Below are 24,241 nucleotides of genomic sequence, written 5' to 3'. Positions count from 1 at the left end.
AAATAGAAGTGGATACAACCATAGCCACTGTTTTAGAAGAAAATTAGGGGAAAATACTTTTTTCACATGAGCCAGCAGCATTATGTTGTTCATAGCGAATATAATTTTGACTCTGTGGGGGAGAGCTATCTCTGAGCTTGCACTAGGCACCACTGCATGAGACCTTTCTGCTTTTTCAGTGAGATTAAAACACTAAGTCACGTCATGCTCCTTTTATTTGTGTGTAACTTTAATACCAACAGAACCCTGACAAAGTTTTAGAACTGATGAACAAGCTCCTCAGTCCCGTCGTTCCTCAGATTGGCACTCCTCAGTCGAACAAAGAGCGGCTGAAGAACATGGCCCATTCCATTGCTGAGAGGTAAGACAAGGCGGCAGGACTGGGTGATTCGCCTGGACCTGACCTTGGACTGTCAGTTCAGTGGGTATTAGTTCCTGATTTTGTTTCTGCTGGCTGGAGCGTGGCATCCACAGCAATGCATTCAAGATGACAGAAAAGAGATCAGAATTTACCCTGTCCTGCTCGTGATGGCTTGTAGTGCTGGAACCAGAAACATCATCTTCAGTGGCAGGTCAGGTAAATTTGCCAAGAAGCTTTACCTGTAGGTGAAGCAGGAAAAGGGAGTTACAGGATTGCCAACTGGAGACTGTCTAAGTAAGGAGCGATAGATGTAATCGTTTAGATTATTTTTAAAGCAAAATATCATAACAGTTGCAGAATCATTGTACACAATTCACTTGTTTGAAATAGTACAAAACCAGTAATTCTAAGTTGTAACAGCAGAGCAAGTCTGAAAACCTTGTCACTGCTGCGTTAATGAAAGCTAGAAAGGGAACATTTAAGCCGAGGTGTGTATTTGGCTAATGTAACCAGTGGAGCTCACTTCCACAGCCTGTTACCTTAAGAAAGTGCCATGTGGTGTTCAGAAAAGAGAGAAATGGAAGTGACCAAAAGGAATGTCACCTGCAGTGTCGGTGTACTAATTAGGATACATGTTTGAGACATCAGCGCTCACAATTCGTTAGTAACTGGAAGTTAGGAGTAACCTGCTTCTGAAAGGCTGTAATTGCAAAATAGCTTTGGGATTTTTTAAATAATCTTCTTTTGGTGCATCTTGTCACCGTGACTGCCATGGACAGTTCCTATATTTGACTAGAGCAAAATGATACCTCTGAGAAATGTCTTGCTGCTTTTCCTCAGCCATTCTGGTGGAAAGGGAATAAAAATAAGCCAAGCATGCTCGCTGGCACTTTGAAATTGGGAAGACAGATACAGAAATGTATTTATTTCAGTCAGAGGCCCTTGCCTTTATTCTTTTGACAAGTGGCATTTGTCAGTCACTCCTTCAGTCAGCCTTTCCTTCATTTAGGCTGCAGACTGAATGAAAATTGGTGCCACATTGTCTTAGTGAGAAACTCATTTGGTAGCAGGCGTTAAGGAGAATTAAACCTGTGGCTTGAGTTTAAGCTTCAGCAAAGGCCATAATGGACTTTGTTTTGCTACTTGCTTTGATCTGCATGAGAGCACTAAATGTTACTGTTCAATAATGCCACTTCACAGCTGCAAACCTTCATGATTGCAAAGCCAGAATGGTTCTGATTAGCTCATTTTCTTGACAACTAAAGGTAATGCAGGGCTTCTCCTCACGTACCGTACTGCAGACAGTACTGTAGCGATGCCGCTTTCCTCCTGTGTGTTCTTATGGTGGTTTTGGAACAAGGGAGACACTCAAGGGCTAAGAAAAGGCCAACAGGCTACCTGGCTTCCTCCTCTGCAGCAGCACAGTGCGTAGTGTGTACCCTGCACTTGACCACTCTGACTGTTACCTTGGGGAAGGAGCTCCTTTCTGACCTTGTGCTGGTGGGAGTGAGAGCTGCCAGCCCTCCAGTTAATCTCCTAGCGAGGGTGGCCAGAGAGAGAGCATGCAGACGGGTCTAATCCATTTTTAAGTCTTAACTTCTTGCCTGAAGCAGGCAGCTGTGCTGGAGAATTGTCTGCTGGAAAACAGCATGTTAAATATGCTTCTGCAGCGCTTGCCTTGCAGCTCTCTGGTTCCTGTCACTGTTTTCCCTGTGATTATGGGAAGTGTAAACATTTAAAAGGAAACAAATGCTGGATTTGATTGAAAACTAGAAGTGAATAAGAGTGTTTTTAAAAAGCCACAACTTGTGAAAATTCTGCCTCCTGGTTAAGAAAAAAAAAGGTGTCTTTTGTTAGATGCCTTCTGTCCTTGTGCTTGATGTCTCCGCTTCCAAGAATTGCAAGAGCACATTTATAAATGGTTGCCATTTTGCACAATAAAATTGTAAAACAATTTCTTTCAGGTACAAAGCTCAAGGGATAAGTGCAAAGAAATCTGTTGACTCCACGTTCTACCTTCTGCTAGACTTAATCACATTTTTTGATGAATATCACGCCGGTCACATTGACAGGGCCTTTGATGTAAGTTTCAAGAGTTCTGTTTGAAGTGCAGCCTTCCTAATGCCCTTGAAAGCCCAGAATGTCTCAACTAAAATCACTTAAATAAAAAAATTCTATTTAATGAGTTAGAAGGTGCTGCAATGCTACAGGAATTTTAAATGTTTCTTCCCTGTTGCTTGATAATCTGGAAGATCTTTCTGAAGCTATTTTGTAGACATTGTTGAGTAGCAGAATATTTTGTTCCAAGTGAGGAGATAAACCAATAAGTAACAATGAAATTATTTCTCTTTAATCAGGAGCATTGCATTAATGCTTCAAAAACATACTTTATTAGTACATAGTGCATAGAATGTTGATTATCTACCCTGATTCCTGCTTTTCTTTTTGAAGATTATTGAACGCCTAAAGCTTGTACCTCTTAGCCAAGATTGCATAGAAGAGAGAGTTGCTGCCTTCCGGAATTTCAGCGATGAAGTAAGTAACATCCTTTGCTTTTAGCTTCCAAAAGCCTTTTGCTTACTTAAAAGGATCTTAAAACTTTGTTATCTCATCATTCTTATTCTTTAAATAAGATGGAATTATTTTGCATATGTACAAGTAGACTCTTGGCTTGCAACTTTTTGCCCTTACTGCTGCTCTTTGGAGCACTAAGATTCTCTACCCAGAAATCCTGTCTCCATTTTGCAGGAGACATCTGCAGACAGGAATCTCTCTGAACTTACTGAATTTGATTCAAGAATTTGAAATATTGAGAACTTTTAACTGTACTTAGTTCTTCCATGCTCTTAGTGGTCACTGAGCATTTCTAGGATCTTGGGTTTCCTTCCCTCCAAATTAGAGGAACTCATGTATTTGGGCATTAGCAAAAGAAGCAGAATGGAAGGCTCTAGAACTGTTTTAACTGGAGAGTGACACTCCTGTTTTAGACAGTGTTTGTGTGTATTTGGGTGCTTTGGGGTTTTTTGTATTCAGGCACTTGCGGGTTTGTCTGAGCTGTTGCTATCAAACGTGAAGGTGCAGCCGTTATGCATGTCTGTCTCAAAACTCTGGTAACTTTTTTTTACCAGGTGGTGCAGTCACAGCAGGGGTAACCGTTAAATGTCTGACTGTTACATCAGTAAATATCAACCATAGTCACCATTACTTGGTTTTCTGATGTCATATAGCAAGGCTAATGATTCTGTCAACCTGCTCTTCATTGCAATATGTCTGTCTTTTTCCCCTTACTTCTGTAGATCAGGCACAATTTGTCTGAGGTCCTGCTTGCAACCATGAATATTTTATTCACCCAGTATAAGAGGATGAAAGGCACAAGCCCAGCCACTCCTGCGAGACCCCAGCGGGTAATGGAAGACAGAGATTCGGTAAGATTATAATCCTCACTGTCTCACAAGTTTTCATACTCCCTTTTCCCGCTGATTTCAAGGCTTGGGCTTCAAATAACTGTGCATCTCTGATGGTCTTCGCTTTTGACTTGCTCGGTTACTTAGACTATTAGACTACTCTGTTTGCTTAGTTACTTAGAGTCTTGAGACTAGTTTCTCATACCTTCAGCTTTGTGTAAAGAAAGGATATTGCTGTAAATGGCACTGAGCTAATTAAGATATACTGCACTATATATCCACCTCCGAGCAAGAGAAAACAAGTGTTCAGTTTGCTTCTGGGTGGGATCTTACATGGTTAACAGATGTGGACAGCATGGAGTCTCTAGGATGAATGATGTTGCTGCCTTGGCAATTGAGCTGTGTTTTCCAAGAACCCGATTTCCACTCCTTTCATTTGAGTTAGTGCAAAACTGATTTCTGATGGAAAGGCCTTCCTTGACTACTCTCCTTGGCTTGCTTCTGTAGTGATGTGGGCTGACATTTTCAAAGTGTCCTTGGGCAATACACCAAGATGCTCAAGTGCATTCACTTGGTGAATGGCTGTAGCAGTTTGCCAGTGTTGTTCTGCTGCCTCTGCAGCGGAGTGGGCAGCTTGCAGGTGCCGTGGTGCTTGGTCTGGCTTCCTGGTTTAAACCAGTGGATTTGACTTCATTGCCTCAAATACGCGCCACTTAAAGGACACAGATTTGTGGGCAGTCCCCTGTCAGCATGCTGTGTTGAGCAGAAGGGTTCTCAGCTCAGCTGTCCTCAGGTTTGGTCTTGTACCTCTTATTAAGTTAAAGCTGCTACAGGCACTTGAAAACCAAGGCCAAACCACTCATCCTGTCTTACGGATTAGGAAATAAATTTCATCCTCCTTTTGAGAATGAAAACCAACTTGGGCCACAGCCAGCTTTATTCCAGGTTTTAGTCATCTGCAGAAGTGCCCTTGATCTGTAAATTGCAGTATTGGTGAAAGTCTTAGTGGCATTTTTAAATTACATTAGAAAATGAAAGGCTGAAGTAGGGATACAGCTTTTGCCTTTGGGGTACAGTCTGTGTGTGAGCACAGACTTTGCAACTGCACTTGTGCTCTAGATTGGCTACACTGGAGAAGGACACATGCTGCTTGGACTTCTCCCACCTTAAATTCTGCACATGTGAAGAATTCCCAGGCTAATGCAAGCTGTTAGGTCTGTTCACAAGGTTGACACTGAGCAAACAGCCTTAGCTCCTTGCTTTCCAAGTCAGTCGTTTATTTTGGTTTTGTGATTTCAGTCTTGTGTCCTATGTAGAAGCACTTACTGTCTCCGCAGGGGCGTAATGCTGTCAGGTGTCTTCTCCGTGTGAGTACCATGACCACATCCTAGCAAAGATTGTTGAGCTGATTGGTGATGGAATCAGCAGCTTTGCTGGCAGGAGATTGTGTAGAAGGAAGCCACCAAGAGATTGTACCGTATTGACAGCATGCCTGTCACCAGCATGCTCAGTGTGAGAGTATTTAGTAAATGCGCTCTGCGTTCTCGTGCTGTTACAGTTGTGGAGACCAGCTGATGACGTACCTTGCTAAAAACCCTTGAAAGTTTTCTTTTTTCAGGCTTCAAGTTTTGTTAATCAAGCTTCTGGCCTTGTGGTGGAATCTCATGGCAGCAGGGTATCACTGGTGTTGGAGAGCCAGAGTTTGAGTCATGGATCTCTGGCTGCCCTGTGCAATAAGCTGTGCTTACCCCATAGTGCTTGCTGTCTCTGCAGTCAGGGAGGTGGTAAGAGAACAGCTGTGTGCCTGTCGTGTTGGAAGGGAGCATAAAACTCCTCATGCAGGATGAGCTAGAGAGAAAAAAAATCTACAGCCCTGTAGCTCCTGGCTGCCTTTACAATTTGCATGCACAGAAAAATAGCAGGCACTGGCACATGGAAGGTAGGGTAAGAATAGCTTTAGCACTTGTTCCACTTTTTTCTTGCCCTGAACAATTTCCTCTAAGACTGTGGGAGCAGGGAATCACAATCACTGCAGTTTCCTTGTCTAGGAAGCAACTCTGGGGATTTTAGAGGTGGGAAGAAATGAGAGCATTTCAAATGTGAGGAGAGAGAGGTTTCTTCAGCAGGATCTCTCCCGTTCAGGTGGACAGGGACAGCAAATACGAGCTTCTGCAGGCAAGAACTTTTCTTTTGAACTTCCATGGGAGAAAGGCAGCTTTTTCTTTTTCCATGGAGAAGCAAATGTTAGGGGAAGTCCCAAACACTGCAGATCTTCCAGAAGCTTTAACAAGCTCAGCACTTTGTCCAGGAGACAGTGCAGGGAAAAATAACCTTTCCTTGAATAGGTCCTTGAAGTCCTTGGGTATTCTCTCTATCTGTCAGAGCAGACAGATTCAAACCCGCCTGTTCATCAGAAGAATTTGAAAACATGGAGTAGTAGCTGTTCCTAAGTCTGAGGCTTATTCAGCGTAGCAGGGAACAGAGTCTCCCAGAGTGGGGACACATGGCTCTTGAATTTGCCCTCTGGTGCCAAGCACTACTCTGCTGACTCCCCTAAGTGGATCCTGCTGTAATGGGTAGGGAGTAAAGGGAGGTTTGGCAGGAACGGTGTGGACCCAGCAGCAAGGGCAGGATGGAGAAGAAATAGTACCTCTGGAACCCCCGGAACACAGTAACGCTCTCTGCTAGAATGTGTCCTGTCACAGTTCGGGGAGGAAAGGGACTTTATTTAGAAATTATCAGCTCCAGAGTCAGAACTAGTGTTCTATGCGTTTTGTTTGTTCCAGAATGAAGTTACCTAAGCTGTGTTTAGAGGGACTTTTTTGGGGATGGCGGGGTTTTTTAATTTTTTTTTTTTAATGTATATACATTAATTAGCTTGGGGAATGAGGAAGCGAAGTCCTGTCCCACTTGGTCTGATCCATTTTGTCAGATTTCAGGCAGAGGTTGCAGCGAGCCTAGACTGCGGTGCCGGAAACCATGGCTGCGATGACAGCCCTGACCCCAGATGCTGTGAGTGCACGACAGCAATGTCATATGCTCCCTGACCCTGTCTGAGGTGGCAAACTCTCCGGAGCAGCCTGAGGGCATTATCTCAGCGGCAAAATTAGGTCATGAAAGGAATGGAATTCTTTTTTATTTTTTATTTGTGGTCTTATTTTAAATCGCAAGTGATTCTAACATTCATTTAGTAATTACAGCCAATAGAACATCTAGACCTCCAGGCCGCTCTTAACCTCTGCACGCCTCTGACTGTTCTTCCTGAGGTATTGCTGCTTGCAGCCTATCATGTTGGTTTGATTTTTAAAAATAAACTGGCTCTAGTATCATTGCTACTGAGCAGCTAAAGGGAGCAGTAACTCACACTGCTCCTAAGCCTTTCTTAGACACAGAGTTTTTGCCTCTTAATGTTTTGATTCCAAAGAGTCAGACACTTTGACATGCTTTCTTTTTTCATCTGCCACCTGTTTTGGCCTCTATTGAAATGTAGCAGGTCAGACATAAATACACGACCTCGCTGGGTAACGGATCTGGAAGCAGACAGAAGTGTTGACCATGGCTGGAACTGAAGGAGTAATTTTCAAGCCACCTTGTTAAGCAGTCAGTGTGTTGGTGGTAACTTACAGTGGGGAAACTGTCCTGGGAGCTTGTAGCAGTTGGGTCAGCCTCAGTTTTGCTGCTTACCCCAAAGCCCCGCTGATGTGCTGCACTGCCTTCTGGTGTTCCTCAGCTGTGGCACTTCAGGAAGGGAGGAGATCTCCCGCTGCATCGCTGGCTGTGCCGTCTGCAGCTCCAGCTATTCATCCATCCTCAGCCAGTCAGGAGTACCACACAAGATGGGAACTCTGCTCTCTATTTCAGCCAGGCCGCTGGGCTTGGTAGACAGTTATGGCTTCTCTTCAGACAGGGTAATGGCAACAAAGTTAAATGGCAGTGTGGCAGTGCTGAAGGAAACTCACTTCTCAATTTGTGAGTTCCTGCTGTCAGATTTACCATCCGCATGCCCACAGCAGCCAAAGCTGCTTCAGCTTTCCCTGCAGTGAGGAGATGAAAGGAACATTGGAACAGTGAGATCTTCCAGTACAGTAATTTAGAGATGCTTAATATTTAAGAAGAAAACACTGTGAGCGATTAAAACAATCAGTCTGCACGGTTTTCCATAAGGATTTGGTCTTTGTCTTTTTCCCGACCTCTACCAGTTATCAGCATGATTTTCCTTTTAATTTACTAATGCTTTTAACACATGAAAATAATTATTCCTGAACTCCTTCAGCTGTTACATAGTCTTCCGGTGGGCCAGAAGGGGTTTGGTTACTTTAGGGAGAAGCCTCTGAATGTTCTTGGTACGTTTTCCTCTCTGTGTTACGGACTCAAGAGCCTTTAAGGATGGCAGTGTGTTGTTGTAGGTGATGCTGGAGACCTCCGCGTGCCTTTCTAGTGCTGCTGCTTTGAGAATGCTAATGCTGCACGTCAGCAGGAGCAACTTGGTATTTTGCAAGGTGGCAAAGAATCCTGTTGCCCTGGGAAAGCCCCTTTCTTGCAGAAATTGCAAGATTGCTGCAGTACAGCAACACCCTGTGTGGTTGAAAATGTTTTTTCTCAGGTAATTTTAAACAAATGGGATTTTTTTTTTTGTTTTTTGGTTTGGTTTTTTTTTAAGCAAGAGGGTAACTTGACATGCTTTTAATGGTTGGAAAAGGAAATAATTGGATTTCCTTCAGATGCAGAGACACATTATCCAGAGAGCAGCTCTGAGCACTACAGATGACATTTGCTTGTTTGAAAAGGCAAGTGTGTAACTCAGGTCGAACTCCGCTTTCATTGTGGCTGGTTTTACACTGAACTAACTGCACTTTATTTTTCTGGTTTTTAGCAACTTCGCTCTCAAGCTCGTGCACTGATAACGTTTGCTGGAATGATCCCGTACAGAACATCGGGAGACACGAACGCAAGACTGGTGCAAATGGAGGTCCTTATGAATTAGCAGAAGCTTTTTGCTTAGGGTTGCAGCAACCTGTGCCTGTCTTTCGCACGTTCAGCGGGTGGGACCAGTATCGTTTTGTATTCTGTATTTTTGTTGATGGAAATAAATTTCTTTGATTTCTATTTGTTTTTGACATTTTCATTTTCACTGATTTTTGTGTTTTTATGGTTTTATTTTTTTTATTTTAAAATTGGTTTATATTTAGAAATTTGTTTTTATTAGTTAATGGGCTGTGCAGAGGAAGAAGTCATAGGTCTGCAGTACGGGGAGGTGAATGAGCAATTTTGTAGCAGAAGAGGAAGTGAAGAAGAAAACTTTGATTTAATGCTTGTTGAGCATACAGCTTGGGAATTTTAGAGTTGTTTTGTTTTTGAATGCATGTTAAATGTTGAAAATCTGTTTGTTACACCACATGTGACGCCCTGTCAGTCCATAATGTTGTCTTGTGTGGTGTGTGTGTTTGTGTGGTGCAAACGAGCGCTATGGGCTGCAGAGACTCTCTCACGCTTAACGGAGTTTGAACTCGTGGGTGGGTGTCTCAGATGTACACAGCTCTGCAAATCCTGGAGCTCCTCTGAAGCTTTTGCAGGAGCAGCTGGGATTGGAAACAAGTTTATTTTGGTAGGAGAGATTTTTGTGATCAACGCATGAGTGTTTAGCCATTTGCATTCCAAGTGATCCCATATTGAGTTCACCAGGAAACATAAGGAAGCTGACCAGACAAGTCCATGTGTGGATGCGTTGGGAGTGGATATTACTGTTGGGTTAGTTGGGAACCTGCATCCCACAGAAGCGAGGGGCAGTAAAAAATGGTTAGCTTTAAATGTTTTGTGCTACAATTAAAGCAGTGTGAAAGCCCAGGGAGCATTTTTTCTTTAGCTGCCTCTCTTTGAAATGAAATGGGAGGAGTGTTGGTGGTTACTCTTACTGCTCCCTGTGACGCGCCTTTCCGCACCCTTGCTGTCTTGCCTGCATGCTGTTTGTGTTCCTGTGATACGAGAACACGTGTGGTTCTCGATACAGAACAGGCAAGAAAACGTAGGGGCTGATTTCAACCTTTGCATATTCATAGCTGTTGTGGGAGAGAATTCATCTCCGCTTTGCAATGTCTAAGTTTAACAGCAGAGAGGGATACTTGTCTGACTTGATGACAATTTCCTAATTACTTCTTCCACCAGAAATGTTGTAGCATAAATGTTGTCAGCCTTCTGGACAGGGAGCGAAGGGACGGCTTGCCAAGCCACCCGAACCCATGTCTTGTAGCATCAGGAAACTGGCTGCTGAGGCTCCCAGCCGACAGGGCTAGGGACTGCGTGGTGCTGAGTGGTCCTGTAGCGCGTTCAGCTGAGGGCTGAAAGAGACCTGGACAACAGCCTGCGAGTAAAGGGGCTTTGGTGAGATACTAAGGAGGTATTTGGGGGAGAATTGAATCGCCTAACAAACTGTCAACAGGTAAGTGTGGAAAGCTTTATTAGCCGTTAACAGTTCTGGTGTATTTGTGTGTGAATGCTTTCTTGGTATGCCTCAGTTGGTAATTCATCCAGTCCCCTAGAGAACGGGTTACCAAAAAGCAGGTGGCAGAGCAAGGCATCTTTCCTGACATTTGCAGGCAGCCCTGGTTGGACCAGGGTTGCCCCACATACGGTCCTGCAGGATAAACCCTCCTCCTGTGTTTTTCCTGCTGGCACTCAGTCCCTGTCCCTGAGTTACTCTTAGCATCAAACCACCTCACGTACAGGGAGGCTGGTGAGTCTGTACCTGTCCTCAGGCAACCACTGACCTGAGCAAGAGAGGCACAGTGTCTGCCGGAGTTTCGGAAGGGTGAAGGCGGCCACCTTCCCTGCTATAATTCCCTCTCCTCCTTCCACCCTTCATGCAGGGACAGAAATCTTTTGGAGCTTGCCTCTTACTGCTGCTATTTGCAGGACCTTGTTCTCCTGTCTTTTGCCCATCCCCTGTCAGCTGAGCTATCGTGCTGCCTCACTGGCATGTTTATGATAGCGAACGTTGAACCTAGGGACCTTTTAAAAACAGCATTGCCCTTTCTCTGTCTGCCCTTTAAGGACAGCTGTAGCAGTTGCTTTCTGGTGCTTCTCAGCCTTCATGCGTGTTGGTAAAAGAGAAAATTGATGGCTCTATGCAGTTTGCTGCCTTTGTGCTCAGTGGTTGTGACTCCAGCATCTGGTCCCTTCTAAGCTAGGCAGAAACAGGATTATTTTATACTTTCAAAAGCCAAGATGGTCTTTCTGTGATGGATGGACAGAAGAAATAAACCCCAGGGAGTCAAAATCCTGGGACTAACCTTCAAAAGGTAAGACCCAGCCCTGTTTCAGCCAAGATGTGAGAGGTTGTGGGTATAACAGAAGGTGCCATGGATAGCTGGAATTAAATTATTTCTTGTTAATTGCCCTGTGATTTCTTCCTAGGTCTGTGCAGGTGGTGAACACTGCAGCCCGTCCATCTGCCCACATTCCCAAGAGCGGTGGGTTCCAGCTCTATGCATAGACTTGGCTCTGGCAAACCTGGCTCTCCTCTGCACGACTCTTAAGGGCTTTGCTGCATTGAGGTAGATGCTGACGCATGTACTGGTGCTTTGCTGAATAAGGCACCCCCGTGGGTTTCCAGATGTCTCTGCTTTCTCTCCACCTCACACTTACTCTGCTGGAGAGAACAACCCGGTTCTGCTCCCTCAAGTTTCTGACCAGCAGACCTGCTGCTGCTCGAGCGGAGTCCGTTAACTCGTTGTACCATCATGCTCTGACTTTGCTGATATGCAGGCTTAGCCTTGGTTTTCTAAATAGTTTGTCTGCTAGCAGGGCTTTTTGAGGTGTCAGTAAATTCATACCTTGTGTTTGGCACAGCCTGCTCAAAGGTGGTGCCACCAAGTGCGCCCTTTAACACAGGCAGTGGCGCTCGCTGGTACGGCATGGTGCTGTCAAGGGCTTGGTGAGAGCTACCTCTGGTTTCCTTGTGCACAAAGGGCTTCAGTCTGCTTGGACAGCCTTGCACAGGTCAAGCTGAGAATCGTGGTAGCGTGCAGCAGCATCTTGAGCAAGTTGGTGTTTGTAGTTTGCCAGGCACAGTTTGCAGCACAGCTGGGGTTGTTCATCTGAGCTGAATTTATTCTTAATATAAACTGACAAATCTTCTCTAAGCCGGTGAAGCTCTGCCCCTTTGTACAAGAAAAGAAGTACAGATGAATGCTGCAGATCAAATTTAGGATAATTCCATCTACTTTTTACTACCCCAGGACTAGTCCTCAGCAATAAAATCCTCCAGGTAGATGAGATGCATCCTAAGGGTGGCTCACTATTTTGAGTGAAATGCAGCTCATGCCTGTGTTGCTGGAAAATACTTGAGGAGCAAGTGAAAAGGTGTTTGCCTTGAGAGCGTGTGACGTTCTGTCCTGGTACAGGTGGAACAGCGAGATGCCGAGTCTCCAGGTCTGTTTTCCACAGTCTGCGTGGCTTGTTGGTAGTGAAACACCCACGAGTGCCACGGTGTCGGCGTAGCAGCTGCTAAAGCTTTACGGTCTGCGTGTCCTTCGACAAACAAGGTCTGAGCTGATGTGATCTGGATTTACAGGGGAGTTGCAGGGGAATCTAGGAATACTCATTGTAAACTTCTGCCCTGTGTTACCTGTCCAGTAAGGAAAAAAGAAGTTACAGTTCTGCCCAGGGGTAAAAAATGAGCTGTGCTAATGGAAGACAACCAGCTCCAGTGAGAATTAACAGGTTTTCTGCCAACAAGCAGAAAAGCTGCTGAAATGTGCCTCGAGGGCCCCTCCTAAACACTGCCACAGAGCTGGTGTCCGTGGGTCCTGTCTCCTCAGCTCTGTTTCTTTGGTGTTAGGGTTTGTTTTTTTTTAAATCCCTAATTCTTCGAAGTATTTTCACAGTGGTGCCTGCATTGTTAGCCCAGCGTATGCTTGGCTCGGCTGGTCTTGCGGTCAGGTTACCGCCTACAGCCCGCGAGATGTGTTCCTACTCCTCTGCCTTTTCTTGGATTTCCCCATGGTCCTGACTTCTTGTGTTGTTTTCCAGACCCTCTGACTGGAGTAGACCTGCTAAATGAGGAGGCTCCTCCTTCTCCACGCAGTCTCCCACCACTGCTGCGTTTTTTCTAAGACAGCGCTTGGACCTTGTTTCTTGCAGGAGCCAAAGGAATTGCGTTCAGAAAAAAAGGATTTAATGAATTTTTTTGATCCTGTTACCCACTTAATATTTGTCTCCCCAACCTTAATAAACCCCAGCCTCTCGAGGAAGCAAGCTGTTTTCCTTCCAGCCTGGAGGAAAGAAGGGGATGTTGTTATTCCAGTTCTGTGTCCCTAGGGTGGGACAGCGCTCAAATACTGCCAGTTTGTGTGCCTGTATCAGCGTTTTTGTCCTGTTTCAGTCTGGGTCTGAAGTTGGAAGGGATCAAATGAGTTGGATGAGGGGTGATCCCTTTGTCCCCATTGGGTACAGCTGCCGGCAATTTCCTGAATAACCATTTATTTTCTCTTCCCAGGCTTCCTTCCCTCCAGTGCCAAGAAACTCGGTCCAGCTCGCAGGGTGGGTTTGCAGTGCTGAGCCCTGCATTGTTTGCGTGGCCTGCGTCACCCAGGGCGGTAGGTACCCTCTTCCACAGGGATGAAAACAGGACAATTAAAACAGCATTGAAGGCCCATCAGAATTTAGATCTTTGGCAAATTTTAAAGGAAATTTTATATAAAACACTGCACCGTTCTCTGCGTAACTGGATTCAGGTTCATTTGATGCGTTTAACAGCCAGACTGGACCAGGGGATCGGCTGGAAGCAAGGAAAAGCCCTGCAGACACAGCTTGGCAGCTCTTCACTGCGTGAGCGGAGGGGTTGGAGGGACGTGCCGCAGAGCTCTGCTCTCCTGCTCGCAGCTCCCAGCGCCGGACGACCCCGGTATTGTTGCTGCAGCTGGTGTTGTGAATCAGGCCGACGACAAGCGCATCCTACTATCCGGCTATTTCACTACACCAGGGTTGCATCATACCACTTGCTTCGCTCTTCACCTGGCGTCCAGAGTCCTCCCGTCTCTCCTGGAGCATCTTTGACCGTGCTGTGTTTAACAGAGACCCTCCCCTGTTTAAGAGACTCTGTGATTTGTGCTGCTTTGGGCAAGTCAGCATTTTTGCTTGAACTAAGGAGGTTTTAAAATAAAGCCATTTCTGCTGAGTATGAGTCTGCTGCTGCATCTCTTGTGGGAGGAAGCTGGTGCCCACCTTGCAGGAGGTGTTGCACCAGGAGCTGGAGCGAAGGCTTTTCCTCTTCTCCATCTCACCCGTCTCCATGTTCGCAACACCGGGTGTTGGGAACAGTAGCGGCACCGCCTGTGCCGGCGTGTTTTGCGCAGCGATGCCCGGGCATTACGAGGGCCGAGCCGTGCGGACGCAGCATGGCTCAGCTTCCCGGGTAAGCGGGTCCGCGCCGGCCCACGCAGGGCTTATGCAATTGCGGATGCTGTCTGCTCGCGCACAAACAATACGAGGGGGCTGAAATGAGTCCTCAAAAAGCTGGTTACAATTTGTGCAAAAGACAGCCAGAGGCAGCGGGGCAGGCTGCCTGAATTTTCCATTAACTTGCAAAGTACAGGGGGCTGAAATTCAAATGGGCTCAAATGCTCTCAAATTTTATTGCCTGCTTTATTTGCTGTCTTCACTGATCTTATCTGTAACTGCTTTAAAGGGTACATGTGACACCAGGCTGCACAGGTATAAAACACGTCTGTCCGTCCCTCCCCCCTGTCCTCGCCCACCGGTGGTCCCATGGTGAGCGCTGAGCGGCAGCATGGTCTCAGCTCGTGTTTTGTGTGATGTGGGGAAGGGTTTAAGTGGCTTATTAAATCAGGGGTGGGATTTGGGGGAGTCCTGAACCCTGGGTGCTCAACGGTTCCCCCTCCCTGGGGTTGGGAGGAGAAGGGGGCTGTGGGCATCTCTGCTGCCAGCCCTCAGCCCTGGGCAACCATGCCAGGACCACGGCTGCCGCCACTCCGTGTCCCTCAGCCTCTCCATTCCCCTTCCCAGCTCCTCGGCATCACGTCCCGGGCAGGGGCATCCCTCGCTGTTGCACTCCCCTCTTACCCCTGCCTTCACCGTGAGAAAAAGGGGCTGTTCCCCTCCCTGCATCCAGCACAGCTCAGCGCCGCAGGCGGCGGCCTGGAGGCTGGCGGAGATGATTTATGGGATCGGCCGGGTCTGGGGCCGTATCCCGGAGAAGGGCGAGCGAGTGTGGGAGTCCGCTGCCATTTTCCACAACAAATTCCGGTGGGAACTGAATGTTCCTGGGTCGGGGCCGGAGGCAAACTCAGTGCCACAATTCTCTGCTGATCTGTCCTTGGGACTTAATCTCAAATCTGTTATCGCCGCCCCCATCGAACACCGGCAGCCAGCGATGCCCGTCACAGCAGTGTTGATATCCCTTCCGGCTATTTTTTTCCCCCTGACCAGCTCAGGGTGGTTCGAGCCAATTCTTTTCCCCCGTTAGCAACAGCGGTGGGTGGGTGCCGGTCGCTGTGCTCCGGTTTTGCTGGTATAAAGCCGGTGAGCCCCTCTCCGCCATATCCCTTGCCCGGCAGGCACTGCCAGCGGGGACCCGGGCCGGCGCGATGGCCGAGCTGCCCGTCCCGGAGCTGCCCGCCGCCCTGTCCCGCTGCAGCGGCCGCTTCACCATCAGCACCCTCCTGGGCGCGGAGGAGGGCGGCCGGGGTCCCTACGCAGCCACCGAGGGGTCCGGCTGCGACAGCACCCACCTCTCCGGCAGCACCCTCTGCACCAGGACCTTCGGCTACAACACGGTGGACGTGGTGCCCGCCTACGAGCACTACGCCAACAGCAAAGGGGTGGGCGACGCGGGGAAGGGGAGGCCGTCCTTGTCCGACCTGCACTCCATCCTCAAGGTAAGGGGCTTGGCCGTGCCCCCGGCATCCCCTGGCCGCGCTGCCGGGGCCTGGTCCCTGCAGCGTGGGTGTCTTCCCACTTCTTGATGCCGTGCGGATGCGCGCATCCCCAGGGAGAAGCCAGAGGGATCGTCCAGCTGTTTCCAGCTGTGCACTCAGCCAGAGCTCTCTCCAACCCTGCCTGCCCTCAGCTGCCTTCCCCTTGTCCCCGCAGCCCGACCCGAGCCGCCTCCACGCACCCGTGTCCGACCCGCAGCGGAGCAACGGCCTGCCGGAGCCCGGGCCGGAGGAGACAGTGGGGGAGCCGGGCGGAGCCCCCGCGCCGGAGCCTGTCCGCTTCGGGTGGGTGAAGGGTGTGATGGTGAGTGCGATGTGTCCCATGGAGAGCATCACTCTGCCCTCCCACCCCCTCTGAGCAGGAGCATCACGCGTTTGCCCCCTCACAATCACATTTTTCCTCAATATTTATATTTTTTGCACACATCTGCACTCTGAACGACTCTCCTGCCCTCTGTGGTGGGCTGGTTTTGGCTGAGAGGAGCAGGAGAGCCGGTGTGGCCCTGGCCGTCCTGCACGCTGACGGCTGGTCCCCCTCCCTGCCCCCCCAGATTCGCTGCATGCTGAACATCTGGGGAGTCATCCTCTACCTGCGCTTGCCCTGGATCACGGCCCAGGCGGGAATCGGTGGGTGCTGTGGTGCTTCGTGGGCGGGACGGCGGGACCCGCGGCCTGGAACACCTGGGGGGACGTGGATGCTGGCAGCATTGAGCGCAGGGTGACACAGGTCGGGGGTCTGTGGGGCCGAGGGGGACGCAGCAACGAAGCGATGCCCTCTCCCCGCAGCCCTGACGTGGCTCATCATCCTGATGTCTGTGACGGTGACCACCATCACCGGCTTGTCCATCTCCGCCATATCCACCAACGGCAAAGTGAAGTCAGGTAGCGTGTCCCCGGGCCTGGCACAGCCTCCGGCCGCCCCGGGGGGGGTCTCCTCCACCCTGGGGCTGCCCCGTGGATGTAAACTCCCAGCATGGGTGGTGAGGTGTGAGGAGGACCCCCCCAAAAACGTCGGGGGAGGCAGCTAACGCCCCGGGGTGCTCCTGCCGCCGCAGGGGGCACGTACTTCCTCATCTCGCGGAGCCTCGGGCCGGAGCTGGGCGGTTCCATCGGGCTGATCTTCGCCTTTGCCAACGCGGTGGCCGTGGCCATGCACACGGTGGGCTTCGCCGAAACCGTCCGGGATCTGCTGCAGGTAGGAAACAAGCTCTGTGTGTCCCCGTGGGTCTCATCCCCTCCACCCCCTCCATCCCCATCTCCTCCCCACACAAACATCAACGTTTATCTTAACGCTGGACCACCGATACTCAACCCCTGGCTGCTAAATCCCGTGGCGATGCCGGGGGCTGGGTAAGGGAAAGGGTTATTTCCACGCTGTGGACGGCCCCCCCTCCCCAGGAGCACAACTCCCTCATCGTGGACCCCACCAACGACATCCGCATCATCGGGGTCGTCACCGTCACGGTGTTGCTGGGCATCTCCCTGGCTGGCATGGAGTGGGAGGCCAAGGTAACCCTCCCTTCTGCTCGCCCTGTTCCCTGATAACGGCCGTCCCTGCTGCCCACTGGGCACCCGAGGAGTGGGGGATGCCTGTAGTTCCCCAAAAATGGGCGAGGGTCTCTCCTTCAACCTCTCGGTGCCCAAACCCCAACCCTTCAGCTGGCTTCTTCTGGTCTGGCAGGCACAGATACTGTTTTTCCTGGTCATCTTGGTGTCCTTCATAAACTATCTGGTGGGGACAGTGATCCCAGCCACCGCCGAGAAGCAGTCGAAGGGCTTCTTCAGCTACCGAGGTGGGTCCGCCACGGGCTGGGGCCGTGCTCAACAGGCCCAAGCGCATTGCCAGAGCCTGGCTCTTTGCTCTTGAGGAAGAAGTTTGCTGTGGGAAGGTGTTGCTCGCTGACAGATGTCATTAAATGCATGTTGCCGTCCACCCATGGGTTATGTACCACCAGCGATGTGCCTCCATCCAGCGCTGAGATGCTTCAGCCGGGAGAGAGGCGGTTGGGAGGCCCCACACGCTTCTCCTCTGCTTCCTCTCCAGCTGACATCTTTGCCCAGAACTTCGTGCCCAGCTGGCGCGGACCTGAGGGCTCCTTCTTTGGCCTGTTTTCCATTTTCTTCCCATCAGCAACTGGCATCCTGGCTGGGGCCAACATTTCAGGTGACCTGAAGGTGGGTTTTGACCGTTGGTGCCTGCGCTGGCATTTCTCAAGGCTCAAGCCCCGTTTTCCCCAGGGCTTTGGTTTTGATCCAACTTTCAGACCCTATTTTATTCCTTCCGGAAGCTTTGGGGAGGGCTCAGCCAGGAGATGCTCTGCAGCTTTGTGTTGCAGTGAATCCCTCTCGTGCAGCAGCCACAATTAAAACGCCGTTTTGGCGGCGCTGCTGGAAAGCTCTCTCACCTCTCTCTGTGACTCCCTTGGGCAGGATCCCGCCGTGGCCATCCCCAAGGGCACCTTGATGGCCATCTTCTGGACCACCATGTCCTACCTGGTGCTTTCTGCTACGATCGGTAAGCGGCACGTCCTCGGGTGAGCTGGGTGGGACCCCCCGCCCCGAAATGGGTGGCCTGGGAGGATGCAGGTGGTGGGAGCCGGGAGCAAGCATGGACTCCAGCACCGATACCCCGGGGCGAGCGCCGCAGGTGCCAGACCTCGTTCCTGTCCCCATGGGAGGCAAAGTCCTCCTGGGTGGGCAACGCAGCTCACGGCGTAGCTCATAGCCATCGTGTGGGGGGCAGCCCCATGACAGGGACTTGGGGGACGTCACAGGCAACGGGACGTGGGGCTGGGTTGCACGACACTGCAGAGAGATGCCAGCCCTGCCGGAGGGCTGCCGGGGTGACATGGGTGTAGGAGGTGAGCGGGCGCCGCGTGTCCCCCCCAGGCGCCTGCGTGGTCCGAGACGCCTCGGGCAGCCTGAACGACAGCGTGGCGGCGGGCTCGCCGGGCTGCGAGGGACTGGCCTGCGGCTTCGGCTGGAACTTCACCGCCTGCGCCCAGCAGCAGAGCTGCCGATACGGGCTCAGCAACTACTACCAGGTACCCGAGGTGCTGCTCGGGGCCATCGCCCGTCCCGGTCCCTGCTCCTGGCTGGGTTTGTGCGGCAAGGGGTGGGTTTCCCAGGGGAAGCCCGTGCCCCGCATCCCCCCAGCATCCTGGGAGGTACTGGTGCGGTTAAATGGCGCGTGTAACGGGGATGAACCGGGGCACGTGTCTTCCTTGGGCTTTTGGACATGGCTGGACCTTGCCGCCTGGATAACGTTGATGGAAAAGCACTGAGGGCAGCAGGATGGGGCCCGGGGGCTGGAAATCCCTTAGGGCCAGGGCGGAGGTGGATGCGCTGGGGGTGCCGGGGTTCCTGACCGCCTGGTTTTTGGGCAGAGCATGAGCATGGTGTCTGGATTCGGCCCGCTCATCACGGCGGGGATCTTTGGTGCTACCCTCTCCTCGGCGCTGGCCTGCCTTGTCTCAGCCCCCAAAGTCTTCCAGGTGAGAGAGTGGTGCGCCCGTGTCCCCCAGCTCCTGTCCCCGAGCCCGGCAGCAGGAGCAGGCGATACTCCCGGGTGCGCGCTCGGTGCTGTGGGGATTTGCGGCCGTGAGCAGCCCCGGGGTGAGGAGGATGCTGCTGTCAGCGAAGGCACAAGGCCAGTTTGGCCCTTGCTCTTACGGGTCCAAAAGCCACCAGCACAGCGCTGCCATCCCACGTCCCCGGCGAAGCCTGCCATCCCCAACGCGTCTCTCCCCGCAGTGTCTCTGCAGGGACCAGCTCTACCCTCTCATAGGCTTCTTTGGGAAGGGCTACGGGAGGAACAACGAGCCCATCCGTGGCTACCTGCTCACCTACGTCATCGCCGTTGGCTTCATCCTCATCGGTAGGTGTTGCCACCCCGGCACCCTCTCGGTGCCTGCTGCCAGCTGGGTGGGTCAGTCCCCACTGCCGACAACTCGGTCTCCTCCTCCTCCTCCTCCTCCCCACAGCCGAGCTCAACGCCATCGCCCCCATCATCTCCAACTTTTTCCTCTGCTCCTACGCCCTCATCAACTTCAGCTGCTTCCACGCCTCCATCACCAACTCCCCAGGTGGGCTGTGCTGCGCAGCGCCGTGCCGTGCCACGGGTGGCTCCCCAGTCCGTCTCCCCATCCCGGCAGCAGCCGCTGTGTGTGTTTGTGTGCAGGCTGGCGACCCTCCTTTCGGTATTACAGCAAGTGGGCCGCGCTCTTCGGGGCTGCCATCTCGGTGGTGATCATGTTCCTGCTGACCTGGTGGGCAGCACTCATCGCCTTCGGCATCGTCATCTTCCTCCTGGGATACGTCCTCTACAAAAAGCCAGGTGCGTGGTGGTAACCCGGCACTGGCGATGCCCTGGGAGGTGTCTGGCCCCATTGCTAATCCATCTTCTCCACGTAGACGTCAACTGGGGCTCCTCCATGCAAGCCAGCTCATACAACATGGCCCTCAACTACTCAGTGGGGCTGAGCGAAGTGGACGAGCACATCAAGAACTACAGGTAAGGATGGCTTGGCGCGGTGCTGGGCCCGGAGGGAGGGGGGATACAGAGCCAGCCACTGCCACCGGCAAACCTGGGATGGCTTCATGCCCATGGCCATGTCCTCACCACCATCCTCGGTAACGAGGAGCCCCAGCAAAGTATGGCTGTCTCCAAAATCCCACATCTTCGCCACGTGGGCAGAGGTGGAAAGCAGGGCAAACCTTGCCTTCCCCGTACAAGGCAGGCGCAGGCATGTTGGCCTCACCTGATATAAAAAGACCAAAGAGCGAGGCTGGACCTTCAGCCACACGATTTTGTCTCATCCTAAAAATGCTCCCTGTCGTTGCTGCTGGCCAGGCATGGGGGAGGAGATGTGACTGGTTCCAGAGAGGCTCAGTGCCTCCGAAGTACCAGCCTTCGCCCCCTTTCTCTCCCTGCCTGCAGACCGCAGTGCCTGGTGCTGACCGGCCCTCCTAACTTCCGCCCGGCCCTGGTGGACTTTGTGGGGACGTTCACCAAGAACCTCAGCCTGATGCTCTGCGGCAACGTGCTGATTGTGAGTCGGCCGCAAAAGCCAGTTGGTTCCTTGTCCTGGGGGCTCCGGCCACCCGTGGGCAGCGGGCTGGAAAATCCAGATGCGTCCTGGTGGGGTCATGGGGTGGGGATTGAAATGTGCCCATTTTTGTGCCGCTGGATTATGAAAGGTTTCGTCTGGAAGCCTCTCCAGTTTAAGCGATACTGATGAAGCACCAGGATGTCCCTGTGGGCTAACGGCTTCCCGGTGCCAACAAATTGCCAAAGCAAAGATGTAGTAGGACGAGGTGGTTTCTCAGAGGACAGGGGTGGTCCTGCAGCCCTGAAGCCTCAAGAGCAAATGAAGATGTGTGGTGCAGCAAACCAGCTGATCTTCAGCCATGGGACTGGCATCCTGTGCATTGGCTGTTGACACCCAAACTTTGCTGGTTTTCTTGCTCTGTTTGCAACTTCCCATGTGTGCAGTGGTTGCATCCAGGTCTTGCCAATGATTTGGGGAGAGATGAGCCGGAGGTCCTTGGTGGCAACACCACCAGCTGGAAGGGGCCACCTGTGCCTGAGCCCCTGTCCCTGCCCCTGCTCCCTCCAGGGACCACGGAAGCAGACGATGCCTGAGTCTCGGCTGACAGCAGATGGCCACAGCAAGTGGCTCATGAAGAGGAAGATCAAGGCTTTCTACACAGATGTGGTGGCTGAGGATCTGAGAAGCGGCGTCCAAATGCTCATCCAGGTAGAGCCATCCTTGGCCATTGACCATGAGGGTCCCTCCTCTTCCATCACAGCTCGGGGGGCTCTGACCCCCCTCCTTGACCCCCAAGCACCCCACTTTGCATCGCTGCCCTGCGGACTGACACTGCCCGTGTTCGTCTGTCCCTGCAGAGGGGGTCTCATGGGGACATCTATCCGTAGGCTGCCGGCCTCGGGAAGATGAGACCCAACATCCTGGTGCTGGGCTACAAGAGGAACTGGCGGACGGCGTCCCCGCAGAGCCTGGAGGACTACGTGGGCATCCTGCAGTATGGCCGCCCCCGCTCCTCCACCCTCTTGGGCACACCAGCACCTGGCGGTGGCCCCGCGGTTGGGTGTGGGGACGCTGCAGCCACGTGCACAGGGTCTGGCCGGGCTGGCAGTGCCACCTAACACAAGCTGGCCACCGTTAACTGCCTTCTCCTCCCTCCTTCCAGCGACGCCTTTGATTTCAAGTACGGTGTGTGCTTAATGAGAACGAAGGAAGGGCTGAACGTTTCCCGAGTGATGCACGCTCACGGTGAGCAGTTTGGGGCAGCCAGGGATGCTCAGAGATGTGCCGGAGCTGCGGGATGTGCCAGCCGGCACCGTGTCCCCAGGCAAAGGTCACAGTCCTGGGGGGACATCGCTCCTGGGCTGGGAACAAAGGGGATGGGGACACCGGGGGGCTGCTCTGCTACCTGTGTGCTTCTCCTCCCTCCCCAGTTAACCCCACGTTCGAGGCAGCGGAGCACCCTGGGGGGAATGGCACCGGTGGCAGAGCAGCCTTGGGCACAGGTTGGGCCTGGCACGGGGCCACCCGGAGCATCCCCAGCTCCAAGGGTTATTTTTGGGGAGCTGGGTTTGCAGGCAGGGGCGCGGGTTTCGAGCGGCGATAGGGAGCAGGGCTGGGGCCAGGAGGCAGCGATGCCTTTAACCTGCGGCCAGCGGTGCCCCTCGCCGACGCTGGGACCCTCTTGCCCTGGCAGAGGACGCCGCCTTGGCTGGCGAGCAGCAGGCGAGCACCATCTTCCAGAGCGGGCAGGGCAAGAAGACCATCGACATTTACTGGCTCTTCGACGATGGAGGTAACCTCCACCTTCGCCTGCTCCCCACTGTCCGTCTGTCCAGCTAACACAAATGCAGCACCTCCACCGCGCTGCCCAGGGGGGCTCAGTCCCCGCTGAACGGTGCCAGGGCGTCCCTGGGGGTCGCCGCCACCATGTCTCCCATGGGGTGTTTTGGGGCCAGGTCTCACGCTGCTCATCCCTTACCTCCTGGGGCGCAAGAAGCGGTGGGGAAAGTGCAAAATCCGGGTGTTTGTTGGCGGGCAGATCAACAGGATGGACGAGGAGAGGAAGGCGTAAGCGATGGCGACTGCTCGCGCCCCACAGTCCCTCTTAGCCACGCGGCCACCGCTGCTGTCCCTGTGGGTGGGTGACAGGAGCTGCGTCCCCCTGTGAGCCCCCCCAGGCTTTGCCATAACAAGATCTGTGGGCTCCAACCTGGCTGCTTTGCCTGGCTCCTCCAAAAATCAATGTGATTGTGGAGTGGGAAAATCCCAAGTGCAAACTGAGGATGGCAGCAGGGGTTTCTGCCAGGACAGGTCCCAGCCAGAGCCACCGTGCTCTGCTAATTTTTTGGAAAATTTGTCCTTTTATCTCTGGCAGGATCGTCTCTCTGCTGAGCAAGTTCCGCCTCGGCTTCCATGAGGTCCACATTCTCCCTGACATCAACCAGAAACCCCAGCTGGAGCAGTAACCACCCCTCTCCCCTTCTCCCCCTGCCCAGCACCCCGGAACCTGCCTGGACCCCCTCCCTGGCACCCTCTGCTTGTCTTGCAGCATCAAGAGGTTCGAGGACCTGATCGCTCCCTTCAGGCTGAACGACGGCTTCAAAGACGAGGTCACGGTGAACGAGATGAGGCAGGGCTGTCCCTGGAAGATCTCAGACGAGGAGGTCAATAAAAACACAGCCAAGGTAGCGCTGGTGCCAGGGGCTGGCTCCTGCCAAGGGTCTCCTGCTTTTGAGGCAAAATTCAGTCTTTTTGGAAACAAATATTTTGCATTTGTCCACCCTTTTTGTTCCCAGTCACTCCGACAAGTGAGGCTGAACGAGATCTTGCTGGATTACTCGCGGGACGCGGCGCTCATAGCCATGTAGGTGCCAGCAACGCCCTCGTGCCAGTCCTTGCCCCATGGAAACGGTCCCTCTGGATTTCCCCCCGCCCTGCACCGGGAAATCCCGGACAGACACCCCAGCGCCACAGTGGGACAGTGCCGCTCTGCGGGGAAACACCCTTGGAAGGCACCAAGGGGTCCAGCCAGGGTCCTGTTGGGGAGGGAGGACATGGTGCTGCTCCTTTTTGGGGAAATAACCTGTGGATTAGCACGGGGGCTACTGAGAGGGGCCAGGGACGGAGCTCAGGGCAGCCGGGGCTGCGCTCCGCCGTGCTCACCCGGCCCCTCGCTGCCCGCGCAGCACGCTGCCCGTCGGCAGGAAGGGTCGCTGCCCCAGCTCCCTCTACATGGCCTGGCTCGAGACCCTCTCGCAGGACCTGCGACCCCCCGTCATCCTCACCCGAGGAAACCAAGAGAACGTGCTGACCTTCTACTGCCAATAAAACCTCCTGGACCCGTGCTGGCTCGGGATGTGAATTTTTCAGGCGGGTTCTGATCTCAGGGCGCACTCGCCCAGGGGTCTGGGGGAGCAGCGAAGGCGCGTGGTCACCAGTTCTTGGGAAACGTCCACCGTGCGCAGCTGCCATCCT

The 24,241-nt window shown here is 52.4% G+C and overlaps 2 protein-coding genes across 6 annotated transcripts in view; both read left to right on the top strand.

Moving 5' to 3' along the window:
• Positions 1-8,871, top strand: part of NUP93 (nucleoporin 93) — an 82,971-nt gene extending 74,100 nt beyond the window's left edge. For all 5 annotated transcript variants that reach the window (XM_086758477.1, XM_086758478.1, XM_086758481.1 and 2 more), the window contains 5 exons: positions 243-361; positions 2,326-2,443; positions 2,813-2,896; positions 3,658-3,786; positions 8,639-8,871. In XM_086758477.1, coding sequence (XP_086614603.1) covers positions 243-361; positions 2,326-2,443; positions 2,813-2,896; positions 3,658-3,786; positions 8,639-8,749 — 561 coding nt within the window. In that variant the 3' untranslated portion in view covers positions 8,750-8,871. The remainder of the gene's footprint in view (positions 1-242; positions 362-2,325; positions 2,444-2,812; positions 2,897-3,657; positions 3,787-8,638) is intronic.
• A 6,497-nt stretch (positions 8,872-15,368) lies between these two features.
• Positions 15,369-24,094, top strand: SLC12A3 (solute carrier family 12 member 3). Its single transcript, XM_086758475.1, has 26 exons — positions 15,369-15,659; positions 15,874-16,020; positions 16,268-16,343; positions 16,503-16,598; positions 16,772-16,911; positions 17,115-17,225; positions 17,398-17,509; positions 17,761-17,891; positions 18,147-18,231; positions 18,606-18,760; positions 19,103-19,210; positions 19,470-19,593; positions 19,700-19,801; positions 19,897-20,052; positions 20,130-20,229; positions 20,656-20,767; positions 21,335-21,475; positions 21,655-21,761; positions 21,930-22,012; positions 22,198-22,269; positions 22,461-22,559; positions 22,723-22,834; positions 23,142-23,228; positions 23,316-23,451; positions 23,563-23,630; positions 23,953-24,094. The coding sequence occupies exons 1-26, from the start codon at positions 15,369-15,371 to the stop codon at positions 24,092-24,094; spliced, it is 3,093 nt and encodes a 1,030-aa protein (XP_086614601.1).
• Positions 24,095-24,241: the final 147 nt, after the last annotated feature.

This window comes from Chlamydotis macqueenii, chromosome 13, assembly GCF_036417535.1.
Source record: "Chlamydotis macqueenii isolate bChlMac1 chromosome 13, bChlMac1.mat, whole genome shotgun sequence".
Classification (NCBI taxonomy): Eukaryota; Metazoa; Chordata; class Aves; order Otidiformes; family Otididae; genus Chlamydotis; species Chlamydotis macqueenii.
Note: the sequence above shows the minus strand (reverse complement) of the source record. Positions and strands in the feature narration are given on the sequence as shown.

Excerpts from the sequence above, each read along its gene's own strand:
- SLC12A3 (XM_086758475.1), top strand. The coding sequence starts at position 15,369 with ATGGCCGAGCTGCCCGTCCCGGAGCTGCCCGCCGCCCTGTCCCGCTGC. Across the intron at positions 17,892-18,146 it reads ACATTTCAGGTGACCTGAAG|GATCCCGCCGTGGCCATCCC; the intron begins GTGGGTTTTGAC and ends TCCCTTGGGCAG. Across the intron at positions 23,229-23,315 it reads CAGAAACCCCAGCTGGAGCA|CATCAAGAGGTTCGAGGACC; the intron begins GTAACCACCCCT and ends CTTGTCTTGCAG.